General features: G+C 52.6%; 1 protein-coding gene across 5 annotated transcripts in view; it reads right to left on the bottom strand.

Moving 5' to 3' along the window:
- The window catches only part of SYT6 (synaptotagmin 6), a 58,416-nt gene extending 35,945 nt beyond the window's left edge, over positions 1-22,471 (bottom strand). For 3 of the 5 annotated variants that reach the window (XM_045895363.2, XM_045895365.1, XM_045895366.1), the window contains exons 1-3: positions 22,309-22,471; positions 11,409-11,757; positions 9,364-9,922 (exon numbers count right to left, since the gene is read on the bottom strand). In XM_045895363.2, coding sequence (XP_045751319.1) covers positions 9,364-9,922; positions 11,409-11,757; positions 22,309-22,471 — 1,071 coding nt within the window. Of the gene's footprint in view, positions 1-9,363; positions 9,923-11,408; positions 11,778-22,308 lie in introns of those variants that run through there. The other 2 variants (XM_064587480.1, XM_045895367.2) reach the window with 1 other exon arrangement.
- Positions 22,472-23,072: the final 601 nt, after the last annotated feature.

Below are 23,072 nucleotides of genomic sequence, written 5' to 3'. Positions count from 1 at the left end.
GGGCCCAAGAGAGAGGGTGTGGAAGGGGGCAGTGCACGCCCATCACCTCTGCCAAAAGAACCCGAAGACCTGGAGCCCTCACAGGGGGGCGCAGGGGCCCTGCTGCCACTCTGGGAGTGTGTGCCCCGTCTCCCCAACCTGCTGCCTCTGGGATGGAGCTCCGGCCCCACCCCCTGCCTCCTCACCTTGCCCGGTCCTTGGTGGATTTTCAGCAATGTTTTTCTAGGAAAGCCTTGGCCCCGTTGGCTTCAGAACCTGGGGCCTGGCAGGGTGAGCCACATTCTCAGGACCTGTGCTTTGAGCCTGGAGAGACCCCTGGGTGGCCGCCATTCCAGTTTGCTCCCAGTCATTATAAGACATGAGCTCTGAGGGTGGGACTGTGGTTCTTGTTCTGAGCAGGAGAAGCAGCTCCTGGCTTTGACATTCCCATCTGACCTAGACTTCCTTGCAGGAAGGCAACCAGACCCTGCCTCTCCTCCAGGGAAAGATCCCACCCAGCTGTCCTCTGCACTGCAGGGGCTGGAGGAATAAACGATGTAGGAGCATGGTCTGGACGTTCCCGCCCCCCACCTGAGGCGGGGGTTGCAGGAGGAGACCTCAGGCCTTGGCATTCCAGAGAAGGAGGATCACGAGGCCAGGCCTGAAGGAGCATGGGGGTAAATGAACATTAGCAGGCTGGGAGGCAGTCCCACTGAGCAGCGTGCAAACAAACTTGCCGCCCCTCTGGACCCAGGTGGCTTCTGACTCCAGTGCAGAGTCAAGCAGCCTGGAGGGCTCACTTGGGGCCAGGCCACTGAGACAGTGGGCAGGGCTGGTGGGCTTCATACATTATTCAGAGCATCTCTGGCAGAAAGACTTGGGGAGCCATCTTCGTGGTTTGGGCAGGAAGCCCAGGCCCAGCCTTGCTCCCTCACACCTCCCATGGCTTCGGTGTGACCCTGATCTGCCCTACGGGCCTCTTTTGGGAAGCTCTCCCTCTCTGCTTCTATCCTGGCTTGGTCCTGCCTGCAAGAGTCCAGACACCTGGGAATTTAAAGCAGAATTCTAGAGATACAGAGCCCTTGCGGCAAACTCCTGATGGAATATGTTATCTTGGCCTGGGTTGCTCTGAGGGGGCTGGAGTCATTCACCTGCCTCCCACACCCCACGCCCTGCCCATCCCAGTCCAGCCTTCCCAGAGGTATGACCCATACCTGGAGCCAGCCTGTTAGCTCCCTGCAAAACCAGACTTCTTAGTCCTTTAAATCACATTGCAAGGGCCAGCCACTCAAGAAAGTTCCCCAAAATGATACAACCCATGTCCCAGTCTTCCACATGTGATCTTTTCCCCAGGTGGGCTCTTGTCACGTGATGCTGAGCAAAATGGGGACACCTCAGTCTGTCTCTTCCGGGGTCCATCTGATACAGTTAGTCTTTGCCTCTCATCCTGGAAATACTCACTTTGTTTCTCAAGGCCCTGCACTGGGTTTCCTCCTAACTCACTGGCTCTTAGTTGTCAGTCCTCTTGGTTGATTCTCCCCCCCCCCGGTCCCCACTAATGAACAAGACAGTCCCGGTCCCGAGGCTTCAGGCTTAACGTGGATCTCCATACATGGGATCTCAACTAGTCTCATGGCTTTTAACACCATTTATATGCTGACTTCTGCATTTATTTCTATAGCCAAGGCCTCTCTCTTGGACCCTGCACTCTATATCCAAGTCCCTCTCCAACTCCATTTGGATGTCCCAAAGGCATCTCCGATATAATGTGAGCAAGTCTAAGCACCTGATCTTCCTCCACAAATGGATTCTTCCTCCAGGATTCCCCAATTCAGTGAATGGCAATTCCCTCCCCAGTTGCTCAAGCTGAAAACCCTGATTCTTCTCTTTCTCCATACCCTCGACCCTACCCCCAATCTGTCAGCAAATTCTGCTAGTTCTGCTTCCAAAATACATGTAGAATCAAGCTAGGTCTTACACCACCATCCTTGTCCAAGCCACCGTGGTCTCTTATGGCAATAGTCTCTCAAGTGATTTCTCTGTCTCTGCCCTGGCTGTATAGCCTACCCCCAACCCGCTAGCTACAGTGATATTTAGGAGCTTTTGATTGTGGAACCCCATTAAGCTTTCCTGCCCCTTTACCCCTCTCACCTCGGGTTTTGCTCTGTCTCCTCCCCAGCCACACTGGCCCCCTGACTGTTCTCTGACCAACCCATGCCAGGTTCCTCACGGTCGCCTTTCTCTCCACCCAGATCTCTCTTCTTCCAGATATCTGTGTGGCTGTCTCCTTGTCATCCTTCGGGTCTACTCAAAAGGCCCTTCTCAGGGAGGCCTCTCCTGACCAGCCTGTTTTACTCCCCTATCCTCTCTTCAAATCGCCCTCCCCACCACACTTTCCTGCTTTGCTTTCTCCACAGTATCTCTCTGACTGTACTATTTGCCTCACCAACTCATTTGTGTCCCTCAACCGAAGTGTAAGCGCCATGGGAGCAAGGACTTTGTTTAGCACCACACCCCAGAGCCCAGGACTGTAGTCAGTGCCTTGCAGTTGGTGGAACAGATCACCACTGAATGCGCCATTCTCGAACTACGCCTCCTCTCACTTCCTCAGTTCTCTTTTCTCTTGGGTCTCCTCTTGCTTGCTGCCCTTTGCTGGCCCCTCGCCTCCTCTTCCATGACTGTGGGTGCTCCCCAAAGCTCGGTTCTTGCAACTTCTCCTTCCACCATCTGCATCCTCGGTACACTTACCCACCCTCCTAACTTCCATAATCACCTCAAATCATTGTGTTCTTCTGAATGCACTGACTCGCTCTGAAACCTTCATCAATGATGAGGTCCTTGAAAGCCAGGACTCTATTTGTCCCCTCAGTTGTTCTTGGACCCAGATAAGTTCTCTGAGGGATCGCTGAAGACATGTTGAGTGAATAAAGATTCATCATGCTTCCCTCTTGCTGCCTCCCGCCTCCCAGCCGGGATAGAACTGAAAGCCTGAGATCCAAGGTGCTCGTTGCATCAAGCTGCTGGTCAGTGAGCCTTGGGGAGGTGTCATCCCACGGTGATTTAATGATTTAATGAGTCACAGTGGATCAATTTAGCTGATTCTTTGGCTCTACTTGAAGAGGCCTTTTGTGCTTACCCTGGGATCTCATTTGACTTGAGTACGCGGGTGTGAGAAGAGGACGCAACCGAACTCTTTTCTGGCAAGGACAGGAAATTTCATTCTAGGAGGCCAGCCTCCCCCAACATGCTGGGCTAGTGAGGACCTGCATATCCCTCGGGACCCCAGAGCTGCCTTCCTGCTTCCCCTGTCAGACTGTGAGCCTTTGAGGACAGGACTGGAGTTTAAGTGCTCATATTCTCCATGCTAGCCTGGTGCCTGGCCCAGAGTTCATTACACCACAAGTCGTCTTGCACAAAGAAAAAAACCCAGTCTGACTTGACAGAAGTTCTTTCTAGATCCTTCCCCCAATCCAGAGAAAATAAAGAAACACAGTCCCCTACTCCTGACAGCCCGGCCTTTTAGCACTCTCTATCTTCATTGCCATCAAAGTCTAGCCTATAACTTTCTTTTTCTGACTCTGACTTCTTTTCTCCATTTTTCCCCAACACTTCTGCACGTGGCTTGCGGTAGAGCATAGTTTTGTTGCAAGCACCCTGAACCGGCCCATCCCCCAAGCACGTGCCATGTGTGCAAGGGGGCGGGGGCCACCAGACCTACTCTAAGGTGCCCATCAGCCTGGCCGCTGTGAGGTGGAGGGCTCTGTCTCTGCCATCCTTTCCACCGCCAGCTCAAGCTTCTACATCCAGCAAACTTCTGCATCAGTGATGTAACTGACACTCGAACGTTTGTTGAATGAAAGAGCGATGAATGTCAGGCTACAGCCCACAGGAAGAATCCTGGGGAGATGGGAAAGGAATCCCAGGGTCAGCACAAAAGCTGCCGCCTGGAACAAGAGGAAGAAGAGAAGCCAACCAGGCCACAAGAGAAAACAAAAATACTCTTCTGGATCCCTTGAACGAGCTGCACAATTTCAGATCTGTCTTCTGCCCCAGGGAGCAATGCAATCCCGCTGCGCTCCCACCATGCAAGGACCACAGGCTTGGTTGAGTCTTGGTTCTCCACCACCTTCTCTCTGGGCGACGCTGGGTGAATCACTTAACCTGATCCTTCATTTCTTTGTTTACATAAAGGGGATGGTAATAAGGCTTGTGGCGAGGATAAAATATGATCAAGTTGGTTGTGCTCTAGGCTCCTGGTAGGAGCTCAAGTAATAAGCCACATAGCCCCAGTAAACAGAGATCTGAAAGGAGGCAGGTTAAGGAGGAAGCTAAGCCCCCCTCTCCAGCCAAAGGACTGCACCTCGTGGGAAAAGGAGGAAGACAGCTTGGTGGGGAGCAGGGGATTCCTTGTGGCAGGAACTCCCTAGAGGACATTTCCCAGGCGCTGGAAGAGAGGACTGATTCTTACTGACATTTAAGGAAGGAGAATATGTCTGGAAATTCTGCCTCGTGGCTTATTAACCTATGGACCACACTCCCAGGGACTGGGTAGCTCTGCTCTGAAAGCAAGGGAGCCAAGCACTTCTCTTTAAGAGATGCCAAGAATCTTAGAATCTCAGAATTTTGAAGCTGGTTTAACACTCAGTAAACTGCAGCTCAGAGAGGACAAGTCACTTTCCCAAGGTCACACAGAGAATATACGGCCTGGCTAGGACGAGAACTAAACTAATAAGAATATCCAACAACGTGCCAAAACAGGTGGTCGGGACCCAAGCGGGGGAGTCAGGTCTGAGAGCGGTACACACAGCGACCCACAGGCTGAGCCAGAAGGAAAGTCACTGTGACAATGGGGCTCAGGGGGCTGTTCTGTGACAGCGCCGACCAAGGCATCTCATGGATGTTACTTAGTTTTTTACATTTACTGTCACTACGAGGTATAGTACCCATTATTGTCCCTGTTTTGCTGATATGGAAACTGAGGCAGAGTAGATAATGTCCGCAAGGTCTCAGAGCTAGAAAGAGCAAAAGCTAGAATACAACACAGGTCTGTTGGGCACCAACGCCTGAGCTCTTTCTGTCCAGCCCTGCTCATTCCCAGGCTGGAGACCAGTCCACCATATCAGGCCTCTCTTCCTCCCTGCAGACTCTGAGTCCAGGGTCCCTGGAAGTACATAAAACACACCAGCACCCCAAAACAACACACGCATGCACACACACACACCCGTACTTGGCTCACTCTGACCTGGCAGGGACCTGTTAAGGCAGGAAGATGGCCAAGTCCATTAACGCAACCAAGCACAACACATATTTATGGCCCCAATTACAGCCTTCACCTCCCTCCCCACTGCCACCGAGGAGCAGGAATAGTTGTGTGCAGTGGGGTCTGAGGCCTCTGTAGCAATAACTACAAGATTACAGAGACATTTGCAAACCCCGGTGACGGCGGCACTATTATAATGATAAATCTACAGCTTTATATAGAAATAATGGGACTGGGGGCAGAAGCGGGGGGAGGGAAGAGCAGGGGGATTTCAGCCAATCAAAGTTCTGGGTGGAGGGAAAATGCCAAGCTGCTGGGAATGCCCAGGAGACCACCAGGGGCCGTTAGCCAAGCCAGGCAGGAGTGGGGCAACAGGAGTGTGAGAAGCAGCCCTGCCTGGGGTCGGAGTGGATTTAATGAACTCCCACGATTTCCTCCCCACTCTGAGCTCCTTGACTCCGTGGCACAGAAGAGGCCTCCAATGGCTCTAGCACGTCCGAGTTGCCTGCTTGGCACCCTCCAGCCTGGTGGGGGGTACACTACCTCCATTGCTCCCTAGGCTTCCCTCCAGAGCAACCTGGAGGCCGTGAGGCCAATGTCCCATGTGGCTTAGGATTCGCAATTAACCAAGAGCTAGATTCCCCGGATGTACACCTCTCCTTCACTAGCCTTGAGGCTCCTAATTCAGGGGTTGTGAGAAAACAGCAGGGATGCTCCAGGCTTTGCTACTTCAAACCAACTTGAGCCGTGTGGCTGGAGCTAAAGCAAGGGACATACCCGGTTCCACCTGCCAGGGCTGAATGTGATGCTCTAATACAAGCACAAGGACCAACAAGGGGACCGCATTCATGGACTCATGCGACCCCAAAGCCGCCTGCTAAGCCCCTGATTCTCACAGCGCCCGCCTCTCCTTCTACTTAGCCTGTGGGTCACTGACCCTCCAGTTCAATCCGGACTCTCCGACCCAACTGGTTAATCAATTTGCTACCATATCTCTGAAGGAATGCACAGGCTGCATCTCTCCCCACCAAGCCTGACTCTACCAGTTTTCAGAATACTATTTGACCTCCTCCTCCAGGAAGCCTTCCCAGGTTATAACCACACCCGATTCCCACTGCTTCTTTAATAATTCTTTCTTTGTGTATCCATATATAGTTTTAATTGAATTAACTAAGCCGTTGGTTGTTCTACAAAAATGTGCTGAGTTCTTATGTTTGTTTATGATGACACACTCAGCATGGAGGAAAAAGACAAGAGAAAGTCAAATGTGGGACAAAAGGCATTCCTGAGCCATTGGGAGGACTTTGCAAGACTAAAGATGATTCGGGGTATAATTGAGACACAGGAATAAATCCAGAGGAGCGATTTCTGTAAGAGCAGAAAGGCTTAGGGAACTTTGAAAGGGGGATTGGTTTGGGCCAGGCAGAGCAGTGCAGAAAGGCTTGCGTGACAGGGGGAGCCCTGTGAGCAAAGGCAGGAGGCAAGAATGTCGGGCAGCTTGGGGGACCAGCCTGCAGGACAGCAGAGCTGCCAGAGTTCCAAGCGGAGTGGGGCCCAAATGCAGCTCTAGGAATGGAATCCAGCACGAGGACAGATGGGAGCCCCTGTGCTCATCCCTACCACCCCCACCACGCTGGCCACAGGATTTCACATGCACTCACTGCTTGTCATTCCCAGGGACTATGACTTGGGCCTCTCTGGCCCCCAAATAAGTATAATTTCAGAGTCAGTGCCAAAAAAACAGGTAAAAGCACCCACCTTATTTCCCTTTCCCCTCCTTTGCCTGATTCCTCGCCCACCAGGACGATGAGCTTACTCCTGAGAGCCAACCCACCAGCAGAGCTGCGGACTGGAGGGCCCCAGGGGCCTCCCGTTGGCAGAACATCAGCTCAGACAGACTGCAAGCAAGATGGGGTGTGTGAGCACAGTCACCTGCTCTTCGGCTTCAGAAACTCCTGGGCCTGGCCTCCCTGTGCTCCCAGTTAGGATGCTAGCCCTTCTTCTGTCACGCTATATATACCCCTCCCCACTTATCTTCCCCACCCGGGGAAAATTCCAGGGCTGCCCTAACTCTCAATAGCAACCTCTCACAGTGCACACTATTCACTACTTAGCATTACTAGCACCTGCATGGACTTCTCTTGTCTCTGGAATTAGATTCTAATTTTCTGTGGATCAAGGAAGCTGTCTTTTATCGCAGCTGTCTGATTCAGTCTAGAAGCTGGGCTGAGGAAGGGGGATGGGACGAGGACAGGGACAGCCACAGCGTTCTAGCACATAGGAAGCTCGCCTCCCTGTGAGGAGCGCACTTAGGCACGGACTGTCCAGTCCAGGCTTGGGTCTTCCATCGTGCCCGCAGCTAAGGTCGCAGGAGAGGGAGGGGAGTCCTCAGAGTCTGAGTCAAGCTCTGTTTCCCCAGCCCCTGGCCTCACCCCTTCCGCTCTCGGAGCCCCTGGGCCTTGACCTCCACGTGGGGAGGACCGAGCTGCTCTTCTCTTCCTGTGCAGTCACCATAATGAAGCTGCTGCCTGAGGAGAGCACCAGGGAAGAGCTGCAGCAGATGTAAACTTCACAGTGATTTATAGAGCAGAGCTCTTGGGCCTGGGCTGGCGCTCAGCTGCTGCGCCATCCGCCCCATCTGCCTGGTCTTGCTGCTGGTCCTATTCTTGGGGATTTCGTGGAAGCAAAGGTCAGAGAGGCACTGGGACATCAGACTGAACTGGTCAAAGTCAGGACCAGCTTGGAGAATGGGGTGTCCCCGAGACCCACCCTGGGGCTGAAACGGAGCCCACCAAGCTTTGAACAAATCAAGTTTCTTACGCTTTTCCCATCAGAGCAGGGGGGATGATTTTCCTGGCCTCTCTCCTCACAAATTCAACATAGAGATATTGAGAATTATTGAAAGGGAGGGCCTGCAGACTGAGTGGGGTCATCCCCACCCCAGAGAAACAGTGCAAGAAATATCCGGGGAGACTCAACCAGTTAGCACTCAAGACCCCAGACACAAGGCCGTTGGTGTCTGATGGGAACACCCATGCTGGGCTCTCAGCTGCCTGGATGGGCTTAGAGAGAGGTATACACCCACACCTGTGGGATCTACACTGGACCAAAGGGCTCTGGAAATGCCCTCTTAATTCTCTGTGCCAAACCTGTCTTCCTCCTGAAAAGCCAGCTCGAGCTTCAGCTCCTTAAAACCTTCCCTGGTTAATTGCAGTTGATCGTGAACAGCCAAGCACCTCCTGTCCCATATGTGGATTAGTCAGGTATCCTTCCAGGCTGCCCTGGGCAGGCAGTGCCTCAGAGAAGGGGCTGTGTGGTAGTCACTCGTGTTGGTCATTAAGTGTTTCCAGTTCTCCTTCTGGGCATACGGTAGGATTTCTTTGCCCTGCCCTCCTAAGTTGCCATGTGTCTTGCTTTGGCTAACGAAACACAAGAAGAAGTAACAAATATCCCTTCACTGTGGAAGCTTTAAGAAATAGTGCATGACTTGCCACATCCTCTTTCTCCTGATGTGGTAACTATGGGAGCACATGTCCAAACGAAGCCTCTGTCGGCTCAGACCCCTGGGTCACAAGGTAAGGTAGAACCCCAGCCAAGCTGCAAAGTATGGATAGCATGAACAAGAACTAGATCTTGGTTGCTCTAAGCTACCAAATCCTAGGACTATTTGTTGCTGCAACTTAACCTCATTCGTCCTGATTAACATGCCCTGTTCTTGATTGCTCTTTCCAGGCTTCTAGCACACATCAGTGCACTTGGCAGATGCTGCTGTCTGATTCAGTCTAGAGACCTGGCCCAATCCTCACCCGTGATCAAAGAGATAGATAACATTACTTTATAGGTGGTAGACCTAAGGCCTAGCAGGTGGAGGGAACCGCCCCAGAACATGTAATCAGAAGCAATGGGCAAAAATTCTCTTCCATGCCAACCCACACCCCAACCTGGGGCAGCGTGCAAGGACTTCCCCAGGGTGGGCTGAGCCACTGCTCAGTTCCCAGAGTCCCCCTTCACATCCTGAAGGGCAAAGGCCCACTTGTCTCTAGGGCGGAGGAGGATAGGGCCACACCCCACTCAACCCGGCCCTAGGAATCCTCAAGAAGCCCAGGAGGCAAGGCCATACTCACAGTGGTGGCATACTGGATGTCCTTCCAGATGGAGGTTTCCCGGGACAGGTCGGAGGCCTCGAAGAGGTTGTCCAGGATGACCTCTCCGATCATGTCATGGCGGGAGAAGCGGTCGAAGTCGAAGACACTGAGATGTAGCTTGCGCTCGGCCAGCTCCTCGTAGGGCACTGGGAAGTGGAAATTCTCATCGAAGGTGGGGTTCAGCGTCTTGCGGTGCACCCGGGTCTGCAGCTTGCACTTGCGATCAGGCAGGAGGTAGATCTTGACGTAGGGGTCAGAGCTGCCACAGAAGTCCTTGGCAGGGAGGTCGAAGGCCTTCAGGATGCGCACGATCAAGGTCTCGCTCTCGTAGTCGTAGCGCAGGCTGAAGTTGATTTTCCCGCAGCTTTTGGCAGCCTCCGACTTGGCATCGTCCCCATCCACCGACTTCTGCTTGTAGAGTTCAGGCTTGATTCGGCCAATGCTGGTGGGCTGTTCTGCCGCCGGCGGCAGCTCGTTGCCGTAGTCCACACTGGAGACGTGCATCTGCCGTGGCAGGTGGCGCTTGAAGGACGTGTGCCTGGCGGGGGTCGGGGACAGTGTGGTCAGGGCCCCGGGGGGGGGGGGGGCGCGGGTGTGCAGGCCAACACCTCCCTGCTGCCCTGGCTTATCCTACACTTTGCAGGGCCCTTTTCCTCCTGCTCGCCGACCCTCTCTCCCTCTGCACATACTTGGTGCACAGGTGATTGTGAGCATTACAAGTTTACGGAAAGGAGTTGGAATGGGGCCCGGTATATACTAAGGTCAATTCATGGTAGCCTTTGCTGCCATTTTTCCCCCTGCTTTCTGGGTTTCTTTCCTTGTAGACGTGACTCTAGTTCCCCCATGAAACCATGAGATCCCTTAGGAGAAGGACCATCCTTTCTCCCCCTGGCTGTGGCTATCCCTTCATCATCATCACCAGCTCTACCACTGACACTGTAGTTAAACATTTACTGGGCTTGGGAGCCAGACTGAGGAGGTTAATGTTGGCTCTGCCACTGTCTGGCTATGTGACCTTGGTCAAGTTATTTAACTTCTCTGCATTACAAAATGAGGATAATAAAAGTAGCAATTGCATAGGATTGCTGTGAGGAGGAACCGGATTCATACACATAAAAAGCACTTAGAACAGGGCCAGGTGTATAGTAAGCGATATATCGTCAACTCTGGATTATCAAAGAATCCAGCTCTGATGGATTCCTTCCTTGGCTCCTCACAGCTACCTGATGAGTCACCAGCCCTATTTTACAGTCGGGGAAAAGCGAGTCCTAGGAAAGGTGAGCAACTTGCCCGAGGTCATATGATAAACTCTGAAAATGTGACCTCCAGCACGTTCCTTCCTGGACTCCCAGCTGAAGACCTGGTCTCCTTCCCTTCGGCTGGTTCCCCGGGAGCCTGGGGAGACATTGCAGGGACCCAGGAGCCCACAAGAGCCCTAGGTTTGAATAAAAAGAAAAGTGAATGCACCACTTCTGTGTCTGAATTTAGAGTAGGTTGTTTGTTATTATGCGATGGGGGTTGTTTTTGGTTTTCTCCGTTAAAGAATGCCATGTATACAACTGCTGTCCTTCAGGGGACTCTGTCAAAGGTTATAAAGGAATCCTCATTCCTCAAAATGTTAGGAACCTCTTGTCTAGGAACCGACGCTATTGACAAGGCTTTACTGGCAGACCCCTAGACACACCATGAACTTGTATGCCTCTGGGCCTTTGCATATTCTCAGCCCTCTGCCTGCAATCTCTCCTTCTCTCCAAACACCCAACACCTCCCACCCATGCGCATCCCAGTGCACACCATGGAGCACAGCGCCCCACCTCCAAGGTTCCCCTCTCCTGAGGCCTTTCCTGGTGCCCACCTCTTGGTTGGTTACCCCACCACGGAGCACATCATCTGTTATATTCTCCAATCAGAAGACATGAGTTATTATTTCTGTCCTCTGCTCCTCACGGGCTGGAATCTCTTAATGTCTTGAGTAAGAGAATGTGGAGGCGTGGCGGGGAGGGAAGGAAGAGGTCCACCCTCACCTGGTAGATGATGCTGGCTCTGTGGTCTGTCGCTGCAGCCGCGTGTGACGCATGATATGCTCCTTGACTGACATCTGCACCTCGGCTGGGATATCTGGGGACGTGTGGCTGATCTTCACAGCCGCCTCTAGGAAGCCCAGCGTGTTGGTGTCCTTCAGCTTGTCTGCCATGTTGCCTCTGGAGCCTGGGCTCTGGAGGGCGTCCGGGGGAGGGTTAGCAGAAGCGGGACTGGAGGCCTCCTTGCTCCTCCAGGGCATCCAGCACAGCTTCCAAAAGAGAAAGAGAAAAACTGCCACCAGGGCCACGCCACACACAATCACTACGGCTGCGAGGAGGCTGACAGAGGTGCCTGCCCTCGGCGTGAGCCAGGCAGCGAGGGACAGAGACAGACAGAGGTGGGCAGAAGCAGGAGAGGGTGTCAGCAGAGGGGGCACACAGAATGGACAAAGACGGGAGAGGAGAAAAGAACGCTCATGAGAAAGCTACCCGCCAGAGGAGAGGTGGTTTTGGGGGTGGTGCTCCACAGTCCACTTTGTGAAATGTCTGCAGCCGGGCGCTAGCCTCTGCCGGTCCCCCCACTCGCACCCCGCTCCCCCACTGCCAGCCTGGGGAGCACCTGGGCTGCCTCTCTGACTGCCTGTCGGCAAGTGCACCGGGAAGGGAAAGTAATTTAAATAGCAGCCTAAGCAAATGTGCAAATTCGTGAAGCATTCACATTTGGATGCTGTTTGAATTTCTATTAGAGCTGTTACTATGGCCAGACTTAGAGCAGAGTCATTTTTTTGTATACAGCTCTCTTCCTCAACAGGCTGTGTGGCCTTGGGGACCAGAGGCTTGGCCAACTCCATCTCTTCCCAGACCCAACCCCCCGTGGAGCCCAGAGCGGTAGCTCAACGGTCACGAGATGACTTGAAGTGAATGAGAGGCAGGGGTTAGGTCTCAGGCTTCTTCTGGACTCTCAACTCTGCACGCAGTAGGCTCAGTAGATACTGGGATGAAGTTGGAATTGGACCCACACAATTTATTTCCAAGCTACATACAAGTGATTCTTGTAGCTGGCTTTTCCCATTCCTGTGGCCAGTTGAGAGCTTTTCTGTAAAGCTGGTATTTTTGAATGTTGTGGTTGGCTCAAGGCAGGGGCTCACTGCCTCGTCTCCAGCCCACCCCTGCCCCCCAGCAGGATGCCTGCGATCCCAGGAGAGCTGTGGGGGATGCCTCCCTCTGGAAGAAACGATTTAGCAGATCTCCCACCCCAACCCCTTTTGGAATGACCCTTAGGACCCAAAGCCTCTTCTCCCTCTGAGAGGTCAGAAGCCTCCAAACCAACGGCACACGTGGTGGGGTGTGCACTAAGGTCAAGCCCGCAGAGGAGTCTTGCATGCCTAGGGTGACAATGGAGAAGTTGAGAAATTCCATCACCATCATCATCATCACACCAAATTCCTGGAAAATCTGGAGGAGGCCAGATGACTCGGTAACTGGACCTGGACTTCTGTGCTCCCTTTGGAGGGGTGTGTCCTCACCAGTCTCCCTATTACCTTCATGGCCCCTGCAGGCCTGTGGGTTTGCAGGCTCTGGATTATCGTGGCCCATGTCCCAGGAATCTTCAGATTTAAGGTGAGAAATGACCCTACAAGTACTGAGGCCAGGCTGTGCTTCTGCAGACAAGAATAGTGGTCCAGAGAAGGGACTTGCCTGGGGTCACAGGTCGGACCAGGGTCCAGATGTCCACCACCCAGGCTGGGGCTCCTTCCACTGTCCTATAGCCTGTTTGTTCCTGATTAAACTGATGGCTATTGTAACCCTGCGTTTTTATATTTGTCTGACTCAGGGCCTAGCACAGAAACTGGCACATGAGAATGAATGAGTGAATGAGGTGAATGAATGAATGGCACATAAAAGAGCTATAATTATCTCTCAACCAGCATTTACTGAGCACCTGCAGGTACCAGGGGCTAAGCTAGGCTTGCAGTAGTGAGATGCCAAGTCCCTCCTGGGGGGAATCCGGAGTACTCTCATAGCACACAGGCACCAGAGAAAGCTGTCTCCCGTCCAGAGGAACCTTCCGGAGGTGAGAACGTCAGCTACCTTCTCTGGGGAGCTGGCACTGCCTTCTGACTCCCTGGATGTAGGGTCCTGGCTTGGATCAACTATCACAGCCACCCACAGCATTCCTAGGCTCCTGCACAGAGACAATGGAGCTTCTCCCCGGCCAAAGGAGATGGGTGGGATTAGTCCTTCACCCAGGGACTGCTAGGGATCTGGAAAGCCAATTCTAAGTTCACTTCTAAACTAAAGGTCTCTAGTGTGGTATGAGTGCATTCTGGGGGCACAAGAGAAAACATATCAGATCGCTTTCATATTTATTTATTATCTTAAAAACAATAAATGAGAGTTGCAATATACTGGTTGATAGTAATAGAAATGATAGCATTTTATTTCTGGACTTAGTTAAGTTTTGAACATTACGAGGTCCAAGGTACAAAGTGCTCTTTATGCATTCGCTCGTTTAATACTCTCCAGGGAGATAGGTGTGATTATTATTTTCATTTTGCAGATGAAGGTGAGGCACAGAGGACGAGATTCCCCGGGGTCACACGGCTGGTAAGCCATGGAACGGAGATACAACCCACATGTGTATGTAACATGGGAACAGATATATATTGGAGGCATTAAATCAAATAATTTGTGCTGTTACGAGTTCATTATCTAAATGGTTTGGAGACTGTTTCTGTAGGCCCTTATAGCCCTGGGGTTCACGAGGAAAGCTACCACAGCTAGTCCTTATTCTAAGTATCCAGCCATCTCTAGACCCTTCACATCTGCTCTCGGTTACAGCTGTTCTGGATGCATTCTCTACAATATGAGTCACCTTAAAACAAAAAGGTATTTCTAAGGCTTTGCTTTCCTTTGATCATACATCTTACTTGCTGTGGTAATAATTAGAATTTTAATGAGGAAGGGGGAGAAACGGGGGGAATCCAGAGAGCATAGAGTGCATTTAAATGTTCAGTCTGACAAAAAACTGAATTCATAAATGAAAAGAGAGGTGGGGGAGGGGGCGGGTGGAGGGAATCAGTTTTCCTTGCTGTGGCTGCTATTTTGAATGCTTGTGCACGTGCCCCCCCACCGCTCCCCGCTGTCGTTCCCTCGGAGCTGAGATTAAGGCAGGCAGAGGTATGGATTATTGGGAATCAGCACTCAGCGCTCAATACTGGTTATGTAAGACCAAGTGGCCCTTCCTCTGCCTGGAGAATCCCTTTCCAGGACATCTCTCCCACAGGCATTACACAGAGATTTGGGTCCTGTTGCTGAGTGGATTCACCCCCACTGGGGAACGCAAGGCAGTGAGCAAGGCTGGTAAAGAGCAGAATTAGGCCAGGGCAAAGGTGACTGTACAGGATTTAGCCCCTGTAAAATCACTATATGCAGCCTTGAATGCAGCCAGCCTGCATAGCCTGGTTAAACGTCCACTGAGGCTGGGAAGGATAGGCTCCTGTATGGTCTCAGAGCTCTGCTAGATCAGCTACGATGTGTGCCTTCCTACCTCAGGCCTGCTGGGACCAACCGACCAGGACACGTTGCCCTTTTCTAAATCACAGGTGCATGAGTCGCCCTCAAAGCCTTTTTCCCACTCGTCTTGTTTGAACCTCGACACTGTGAGGTAGATAGAATTTGGATGGGCAACTCAGCCGCCTTTTGCGTCCTGATCCAGTACTCTTCATATTTCATACTGCTATCATGCACTAGCTTCGTGGCAAGAGAGAGGCAACCCTCTGGTAAGGGAGAAAGCCCTTCCCAAATCTTTGTGTTCTTCCTCCCTCTCTTCTTCCTTCTTTATTTCCTCCTCAGCCCGGAGAGAAAGAATCAGTGCCCTGGGGTCAGACTGGGCTCCTTCAATGTTCATCTCCACTGACTTTAAACTGTGTGACTTTGGCAAGCTACTTAATCTCTCAAGCCTCAGTTTCCTCATCTGTGATATGGGTATAATAATAGTATCTACCTTCTAGGGTCATTGTGAGGTTTCAGTGAGATCAAAAGTGCCAGGACAGTGCCTGGAATGTAGTAAAAAATAAGATAAATATTAGCTGTTTCTATTAGAATCACTTAGTTCTGCCTAGTCTAGTTTTGAATATCCCCTCATTTGGAAGAGTTTCATTGGCAGAACATCTGCAAGCCACGAACACTAATAGAGAGAGCTTTAACTTTGTCATTACAAATGAGGAATGACCTTACTAGCAGAAAAAAATGTAAGTATTTTATATATAGCTACATGTCAAGACATAATATGTACTATATTAAAGATCTCTCATCTCCGAGTTTTTCTGTCAATACTCATTTGCTTGCTACTCATCCAGTTTCGTTGTTACCATCACCAGCCATCTGGTGAACAGGCATGAGCTCCAAAGGAGTGAAAAGAAAATCATGAAAGAAAAATCAACAATTGAGAGAACATGCTATGGTTTTGCAAAGTTCTCTTGGAAATTTGGAAGAAAGAAGTCTAGTCCATTACTCAACATTAGGTGTGAAACATCTTTATTCACGTGTCAGAAGAATCCAATATTCCATGGGCACCCGGTTTGGGAAATCATATTGGTCAATTACCCAGCAGCCTCTGGGAGAGCAAAGAGCTGTGCAGCCATGCTTTGGATACACACCCAGTGACCTGGCATTGCGCAGGGGCATGTGGCTTCTACCCCTGGCGGGGGACGTAGACTTCACTTCGTGTTCAGATCCTGGGCGGGTAGCTCCGGTGAGCACCAGCACCAGAATGACCACAGAGCGCATCCATCCACATTTCTAATTGTGTGACCTTGAGCAAGTTACTTAACATTCTCCAGACTTTGGGGTTTCCTCTTTGATTTGTTGGGGATTCTAAGGATTCCTACTTTATGGAGTCATTATGAATATTAAATGAACTAAGACTTTGGGCATAGTTCCTGGTACGTGGTAAGTGCTCCCCAAATGTAAGCTATTTTTCTTCATGTGTTGCTTTTTTTGATGGCAAATAATACAGAATGGACCCAAAACTGGGCCCTCTGAGACAGGGAAGGGGGACACCAGACCATGGGGCAAGGCAGCCAAGAGACCTCAGGCCCACAAGGGCAGGAACAGCTCATCACCTTCAGTGAAACTGTCTGGCAGGGGTAATGGCTCCTGGCCTCCCTCTCTCCCTGGAAAATGCTGGGTTATTAATTAGCAACCCAGGGCTTTCTTATCTCTCCACACTGACACTCCTTTCTCCAAAGACAGAGCCCTGGCGCCCCCTCCCCTTATCCCCACCCAGAGTGTTAGGATTCATCAGCAGCTCTTATCACCTGCTATTGTTCCCATTTTTCTAATAGGTTTCCATGTCAGGAAAATCCATTCTGTAACAGTAACAGGCATTTTTGCTAATAGATTGTACCTGAAAAGATAAACTGGGGAGAGGAAGTGAAAAGAAAGGACCATTTTCTCTGCTTCGCCCAAAGCTGGAGAACGCTGGCTTCAGGGCCTGGGGTTGCTGGTAGACCCTCGGAAATGGTTTATGTGCCCGCCTGTACGGAGCAGGGGCCGCCTGGGCTGAGGAGCCCTCAGAATAGACACAGAACAGAGACACAGACAAGCACAACCCAGAGATCAGACAGCAAGAAATGCAGAGGCACAGTGCCAAGTCTGGGAGGGGAAAAGACTCTGGGCAGAACCATTCATATTAATACCGGTAATATTATTTGTTATTTCTTTCTACATGGTCAGCACCATGCCCCTTACATTATTTCCTTTAATCTTTACCACTTCCTAAAGAAATGAGTACGCAACTCTCAAAGATAAATTAACTCAGTTTAGAGATGTTAACTAAGTAACTTCTTCAAGGATACATTGCATTGCGCAGAGGAGCTGGGATTTAAACCTGGGACTTCTGATGCCGAAGTCAGAGCTTCTGAGCCAGCCCCCTGAGGGCACTGGGGGCTGAGTGGGAAGCTGGACAAGAAGCTGGGGAGGCATTTCTTTGTTATAATCAGGAGAGTGTGGGACACATCCTCTACTATTTGGCCTGATCCTCTGTACCTGGATAGAAACCTGGAGACTAGAATTATGACCAACCTCCTCATCCCCCATCTCTTTCTTCTCTAGAAAGTATAGACACTGCAGGTTACCCACCAGGCACCAGGCCAATAACCTCAGTGGCCCCTGGAAATGCCTTGTCCAGAGATATAGGTCCCTGAGAAATACCTGAGAGTGCGGGTATGTGTGCGTGCATGTGTGTGTGTGTGTGTGTGCATGCATGTGTTGGGGGAACAGGGCTATTCTGTTCCAAGCCTTACAGACGTGGTCCATTAATAATAAACTCTGCCATGGCTTGTAAATTTATTAGGAGAAGCTGGTGTAATTAAAATTCAGAGTTGGGGGAGGGGGAGCAGAGAGCCTTTGCTTCCATTCCTTCTTTCAGAGATCCAGGCTGAACTACCGATGGGGATAATTAGCAGAGTCCAAACAGAGAAGGAATTAATGCCCCTGAAAAGCTTCGATGAGGAGAGACAATGCTGGGCTAATTATGGCCGTACCAGCTTTATGACTGGGCACCAGCTTCCACCATCATTAGGGGATTCAGAGATAAATCGGAGACTAATGTGGAGTGCTGTAGCTAACAGAGCATTGGCATTAATTTAGCAATTATTAGTATTATTATTTTGGAAGATGGTAACTGTACGTTTATGGCTGATTAGTCAGGGCTTGGGGTCCCTCTGAGATGTGGACATCAAGGCTGGGGTGATGGTGGAGAGGAGCAGACAGAGAGCCAGAAAGATTCTTTCCCTCTACACGCCCCCTTCCTGTTTACCCCTGCAAGGACTGAGAGGAGAGGTCTGTCCGGGCCCACATGAGCAAGAAAAACAGATCGGCAATAGAGAGAAGGGGGAGATGAGACAATGTTGTATACCTAGAGCGTCCACAGCAGGATATCTTGCTCACCTCCACTTTCAATGCCCCCTCAGATGAAAATTCCTAAGTGTGGCTGGTTCAGTCCTCTGGTGCTCAGAGACCTCTTTTCCTAAGCAGGACCAGCAAGGGTGCCACCTAGCTTGGGCAGGACTTTCTCTTACCCTGTTTTTTTCCCCCACTCCAGACAGCCTTACACAGATCCTAAAGAAACCTGGCTGGGTCCAGATGTCTCAGTCTTAGTCCTAATTTTCTGCAGCCACATGTTATACCTCCAACTGTGTGGACAGAGTAACAGAACAGTTAGAACATGTCTTCTCTGTACAGAGCCTGGAGGGGATGATCTACCATTCCACTCTTAAAGTTCCCACAGACAGAGGTAGAAGAAAACTTCTAGAACTGCAAATCCAAGCACTGTACAGCTCCTAGATACTTTACCCTAGTTCTAGAATCTTAAAGTTGAAGACACACCATAAAGTCAGAACATCGTCTAAAGGATGTACATTCTAAAGGATCGTAATTGCACCTTTCCTCAAAGAAGGCAAAATTTGCAGAATTTCTTCCTTCCGGCAAGGAGTGAGGGAGTAACTGATTATTTAGTTATAGAAACAGGAACGTTTGTGGTTTTGGTGAAATGCTATGCATTTAACTTGCCATCACAAGCAGGAAAAATCTTACCTGTGCTGCCAAAGGCTAACTTCAAAAGCAGGTGACTGAATCACAGAACATCTCCAGAGTCAGTAGAGAAGTAAACCAACAGGACATACATCTCATGGCCACATGTAAGACCAAGAATAACCATTCCTGCTGCCAGTGTGGCAGGGGCAGGGCAGCTCAGGGTCCTCTATCAGTTCCTGAATTTTTTTGGAACACCTCTGAATCTCTGCTTGCTATCTCAAACCCAAAACCCTCCTACCCACATCCAACACTCTGCATTTGGCCTATGGAGCAAATTCATTCATCTCCACAAGGCAAATGGCATGAAGAAGGAAGAGAACTGCCTGTCAGTGTCCACTTGCAGGGGTAGGCAGGTGGGGGGTGGATTGTACATTAAAGAGGAAAACAAACCCTTCGCCTTCAGAATGTTTAAAGAAAAACGGAACTTGTTTCTATCTGGGACAGTTTGTGTAGAGGTGTTTCAAGTCAGGAAAGCTAAGGAGATCTGATTAAGGTTTCCTGTGCAATTCCTGGCACAGACCATGGCATATAGGAGGATCCCAGTAAATGATAGTAGAGTCCAAATCTCAATTGTTGAATCTCAGGGTGTTACTAGAAATCCCGTGAGCTAGAGACTTTCAGTAGGAGGAAGGCAGGGGGAAACATACAGAGGTAAAGAGAATTGGGCATGCTCTAGTCACTTGCATTTTTCGTGAAAATACAAATGAAAAGATCCAGCATTTCTCTGCCAGGAGAATCTGGCAGTGGCTCTGGGATATAGGGAGTAGGCTAGGACTTAGGCTACCTGGGGGCCTGGTCCTGAACTGCACAGCATCTCCCCAGACTTGTGCTCACTTAAACCCCAAGCTCGCAAAGCCACTCTCAACCACTTTCTTTCTTTTGCTGTGATTAAGGGTCTCCTTCTGCCACCTCCTCTCTTTCAGTCCCCTAGCTTGGCCCCCAAGGGCTTCCTGAGGCTTGTGACTCAGCAGCCAAAGTTCAAGTCCCCCAGGACTGACAAGTCAAGCTCAAGCAGCCTGCAGGGAAGGCACACTGATTCATCTGAGCCTGCTTACTGTCGTTCCTCAACCTTCTCTCACCCTCAGCCTGGCCACCAGGTACCTGTCATTCCAGACTATGGGGTGTCCCTCTGGAGTCGGAACCCCAGTGCCTCCCTGTATCAGAATGTTCCAGGCACACATACACCCTCCGCAGCATGCAGCATTTCTGCTCTGGACAGATGGGGGAGGAGGGCAACCTCCATCCCAGGTGGAACTCGACAGGTGTGTTCTCACCTTGAATTATCCCCTTTAGGGTTTGAGAAGTCAGGACCAGCATTAAGGCCCCCACTGGAAATGAATTGTTGGAGGTAAGGATGGAAGGAAGCTGGGTAGGCAGGCAGGCAGGAAAAGACTCCCTAACTTGGGGAAAATTGTGTGTCTGGGAGATATGAGGAGAGGGATGGTGCAGTAGATGAGGGCACCTGAGAACCAAAATCTAAGAACACGTGCTGGGCCTACTTTATTCCGAGATTCTTCAAGAGGGAGAATCAACCTCTCCAACATCCCTCACTGTACCACCCTCTGAAAGTCCTTCTTTAGGTCTCACCTCAGTCCCTTCTGCTGCAGTAATCAACCCATTGATCAAACATTGCCCGGGCCAGAGAGAGTGCAGGCGAGAGAGCAGCGCCCCCTACAACCCACGCAAGGCTGAGGTGCGCTCCACTCCCGCAAGGCTGGACACAATCCCCTCACACACACAATTCTCCCCTTGGCCCACTATCTTCCTTCTATTCCTCTGCGCCCCCCGCCCCCACCCCCCCCAACCCCCCGCGAGCGGCCCGGTTCCTAACCTAGGACCTTACCAACGGTTGTGACCTTTAACCTCAAGTGAAAAAACAGGGCCCTGGAACCTGCGGTCTCTGGGGAGCTTACCCCAGCTGTACCTGCTCCAGGAACCGCCGCTCCAGTCCCCGGCTTCTGATCCCTGGAGACGCGCGTGGAGAAGAAATTCCCGCCTCTCGTAGCCCCTTCCTCCCTTTCCCGCGCCGTTGGTGCGGAACCACAGGGGCGACCCTCGCCTTCCCCGAGGCCCAGCGCCACCGGGGTCAGGGTCGGGGGACGAGGAGGGGCGGTGTCTGCGGAGCCAAAGGAACCCCGGCGCCTTGGTCCCTGCAGGATCTCCCCACCCCCACGCCGCATCCTCTCGAGGCTTCGCACTGCCCCCCGCCCCTCCCCCCGGAGGGAAGGCGACCGGGTGCTCCCTCTCTCCCAGGACCCGCCAGACGTCGGCATCCTGACAAAGAAGCCGGGCTGCAGCGGGCGAGCGTGGCCGCACGGCGCTGGTGCGGCAAGTAAATACCCGGGCGGGCGGGCCGCCTACCCTCCCGCGGCTCCCGCCGCCAGGGCGCGACACGCCATTGCCGCTGTCGCGACTCCCGAGAGACGCCGCAGCTGCGCGCCGGGCCCGGGCCCTGCGGGGCTCGGGCTCCCGACTCACCGGCTCCGGCGAGCTCGCCTCGGCTCGGGCTCCCGCCTGGGCTCGGCGGCCGCCGGGGCTGCGTCCGGGGCACAGTCCGCGCCGTTCGGGCAGGAGGCGCCCGCTTGGCAAAGTCGGCGAGAGGCACCGGCTCAGTCGCGCACCGGCCCCGAGTCCGAGTGAGTCAGAGAGGGACCGAGGGAGCGAGTTATAGGGGCGGGCGTGGGGGGGGGATGCCGAGACACCCTCCCCCACCCCGCCCCCCGCCCCCCGCCCCCCGGCGGAGACGCAGAGAGCCACTCGCAGCCGGAGAGACGCTCGGACACAAAGACCTCGTGCCGCCCACAGACCCAAGTTTCTCCCCGAGACCAAGGGGCTCGGACCGCGTTCCCCGAGAGAACAAACGGACGCGCAGACCGACAGACGGACCTTGGGACCTCGACACCCCCAAGAAACGAGTTACTTCCTCCGCCGGGGTGTCCCTGGTCTCCTAGGTCGCTCCACAGACCCCTTCCCTGGCAGACTGCCCGCAGGGTGAGCGGAGAGACGCTAGGGAAACTGAGGCCCCCGTGGGGCGCTGCACCCCGGGAGCGCGGCTTTGCGCGAGATCCCCGAAGAGTCACACGGGAGGGGGCTCGGGGATTCTCTGCCTCCCAGGTTCCTTTCACGTCTCTCCGCTTGCCCTGCGGGCGATGGAACAGGGTACTGGCTGGGGCTGGTTCCGAACCCAGGATCCTGAGCTGGAGTTCTCTGTCTAGGTTCTGGGGCTCCCGGGGCCGGGGCTCTGGGAGGGAGGACGGCCAGGGCGAGAATCCAGGAAGAGAGGGGGCCTCGGGTTTCCCGTTACCTGAGTCGGCCGCGCTCGGACTCCTCTCTGGGGGCTGTAGCTCGAAGCTCCGACAAGTCTCCACGTCCAACCCGAGAGGGGGCGGCCGGGCCCGGCACAGCGAGGCCAGGAGCGCGAGCGCCGCCTGGCACCGAGGCCCCCCGGTCCCCCACACCCCACTCATGCCCGGGACACCCCGGCGCTTCAAGCAGCCGCCCGAACCCGTACCGCCGCCGGACTGGGGCGGGGCGAGGCGGCCCCAAGAAGACCCTCCCCGCAGCGGCCCCCTGCGGCTCCGTTCAGCTTTTAATCGCTTCCCCGCAGGGTCTCCGCCCCTCACGTGGCATCCCGCGGCAGCTGGCAAGTCTGGCGCCTCACGGCCGCCCCCTCTACACCCAGGGACAGGCCTGAGTCCCGGCGGGTTCGAGGCAGGGGAGCCCGGTTGTCCAGCACCCCGGACGGTGCAAGGCCCAGGAAAGGGCCTGGGATCTGACTCCACATTCACTGCCTGGTGTGACCTTGGGCCTCTCTGAGCCTCAATTCCCCACTCTGTAAAAGGGGTGTAATGATTACGAGTGCTTCACAGGTTGCCTGGGAATATAAAGATAGTGTTCGTGAAAACACTGGGTAAATTGCCACATTCCACACAAGTGGCAACGAAATAGATGAACCCATTACAGAAAGAAAGATGACCCGGCTGGGAGTGGGAGAATCTTGGCCGAGGTTCCTCACGGGGGAAGTTAGTCAGACTAGCCCCAAGTCCCAGCTTCGGAGGCAGAAGACCC

The sequence above is a fragment of the Mirounga angustirostris genome, unplaced genomic scaffold (genome assembly GCF_029215605.1).
Source record: "Mirounga angustirostris isolate CCGP_5_RB_7025 unplaced genomic scaffold, mMirAng1.0.hap1 SCAF_4, whole genome shotgun sequence".
In the NCBI taxonomy this organism is placed as follows: Eukaryota; Metazoa; Chordata; class Mammalia; order Carnivora; family Phocidae; genus Mirounga; species Mirounga angustirostris.
The sequence above is the reverse complement of the archived record's forward strand: the minus strand, read 5'-3'. Positions and strand labels throughout refer to the sequence as shown.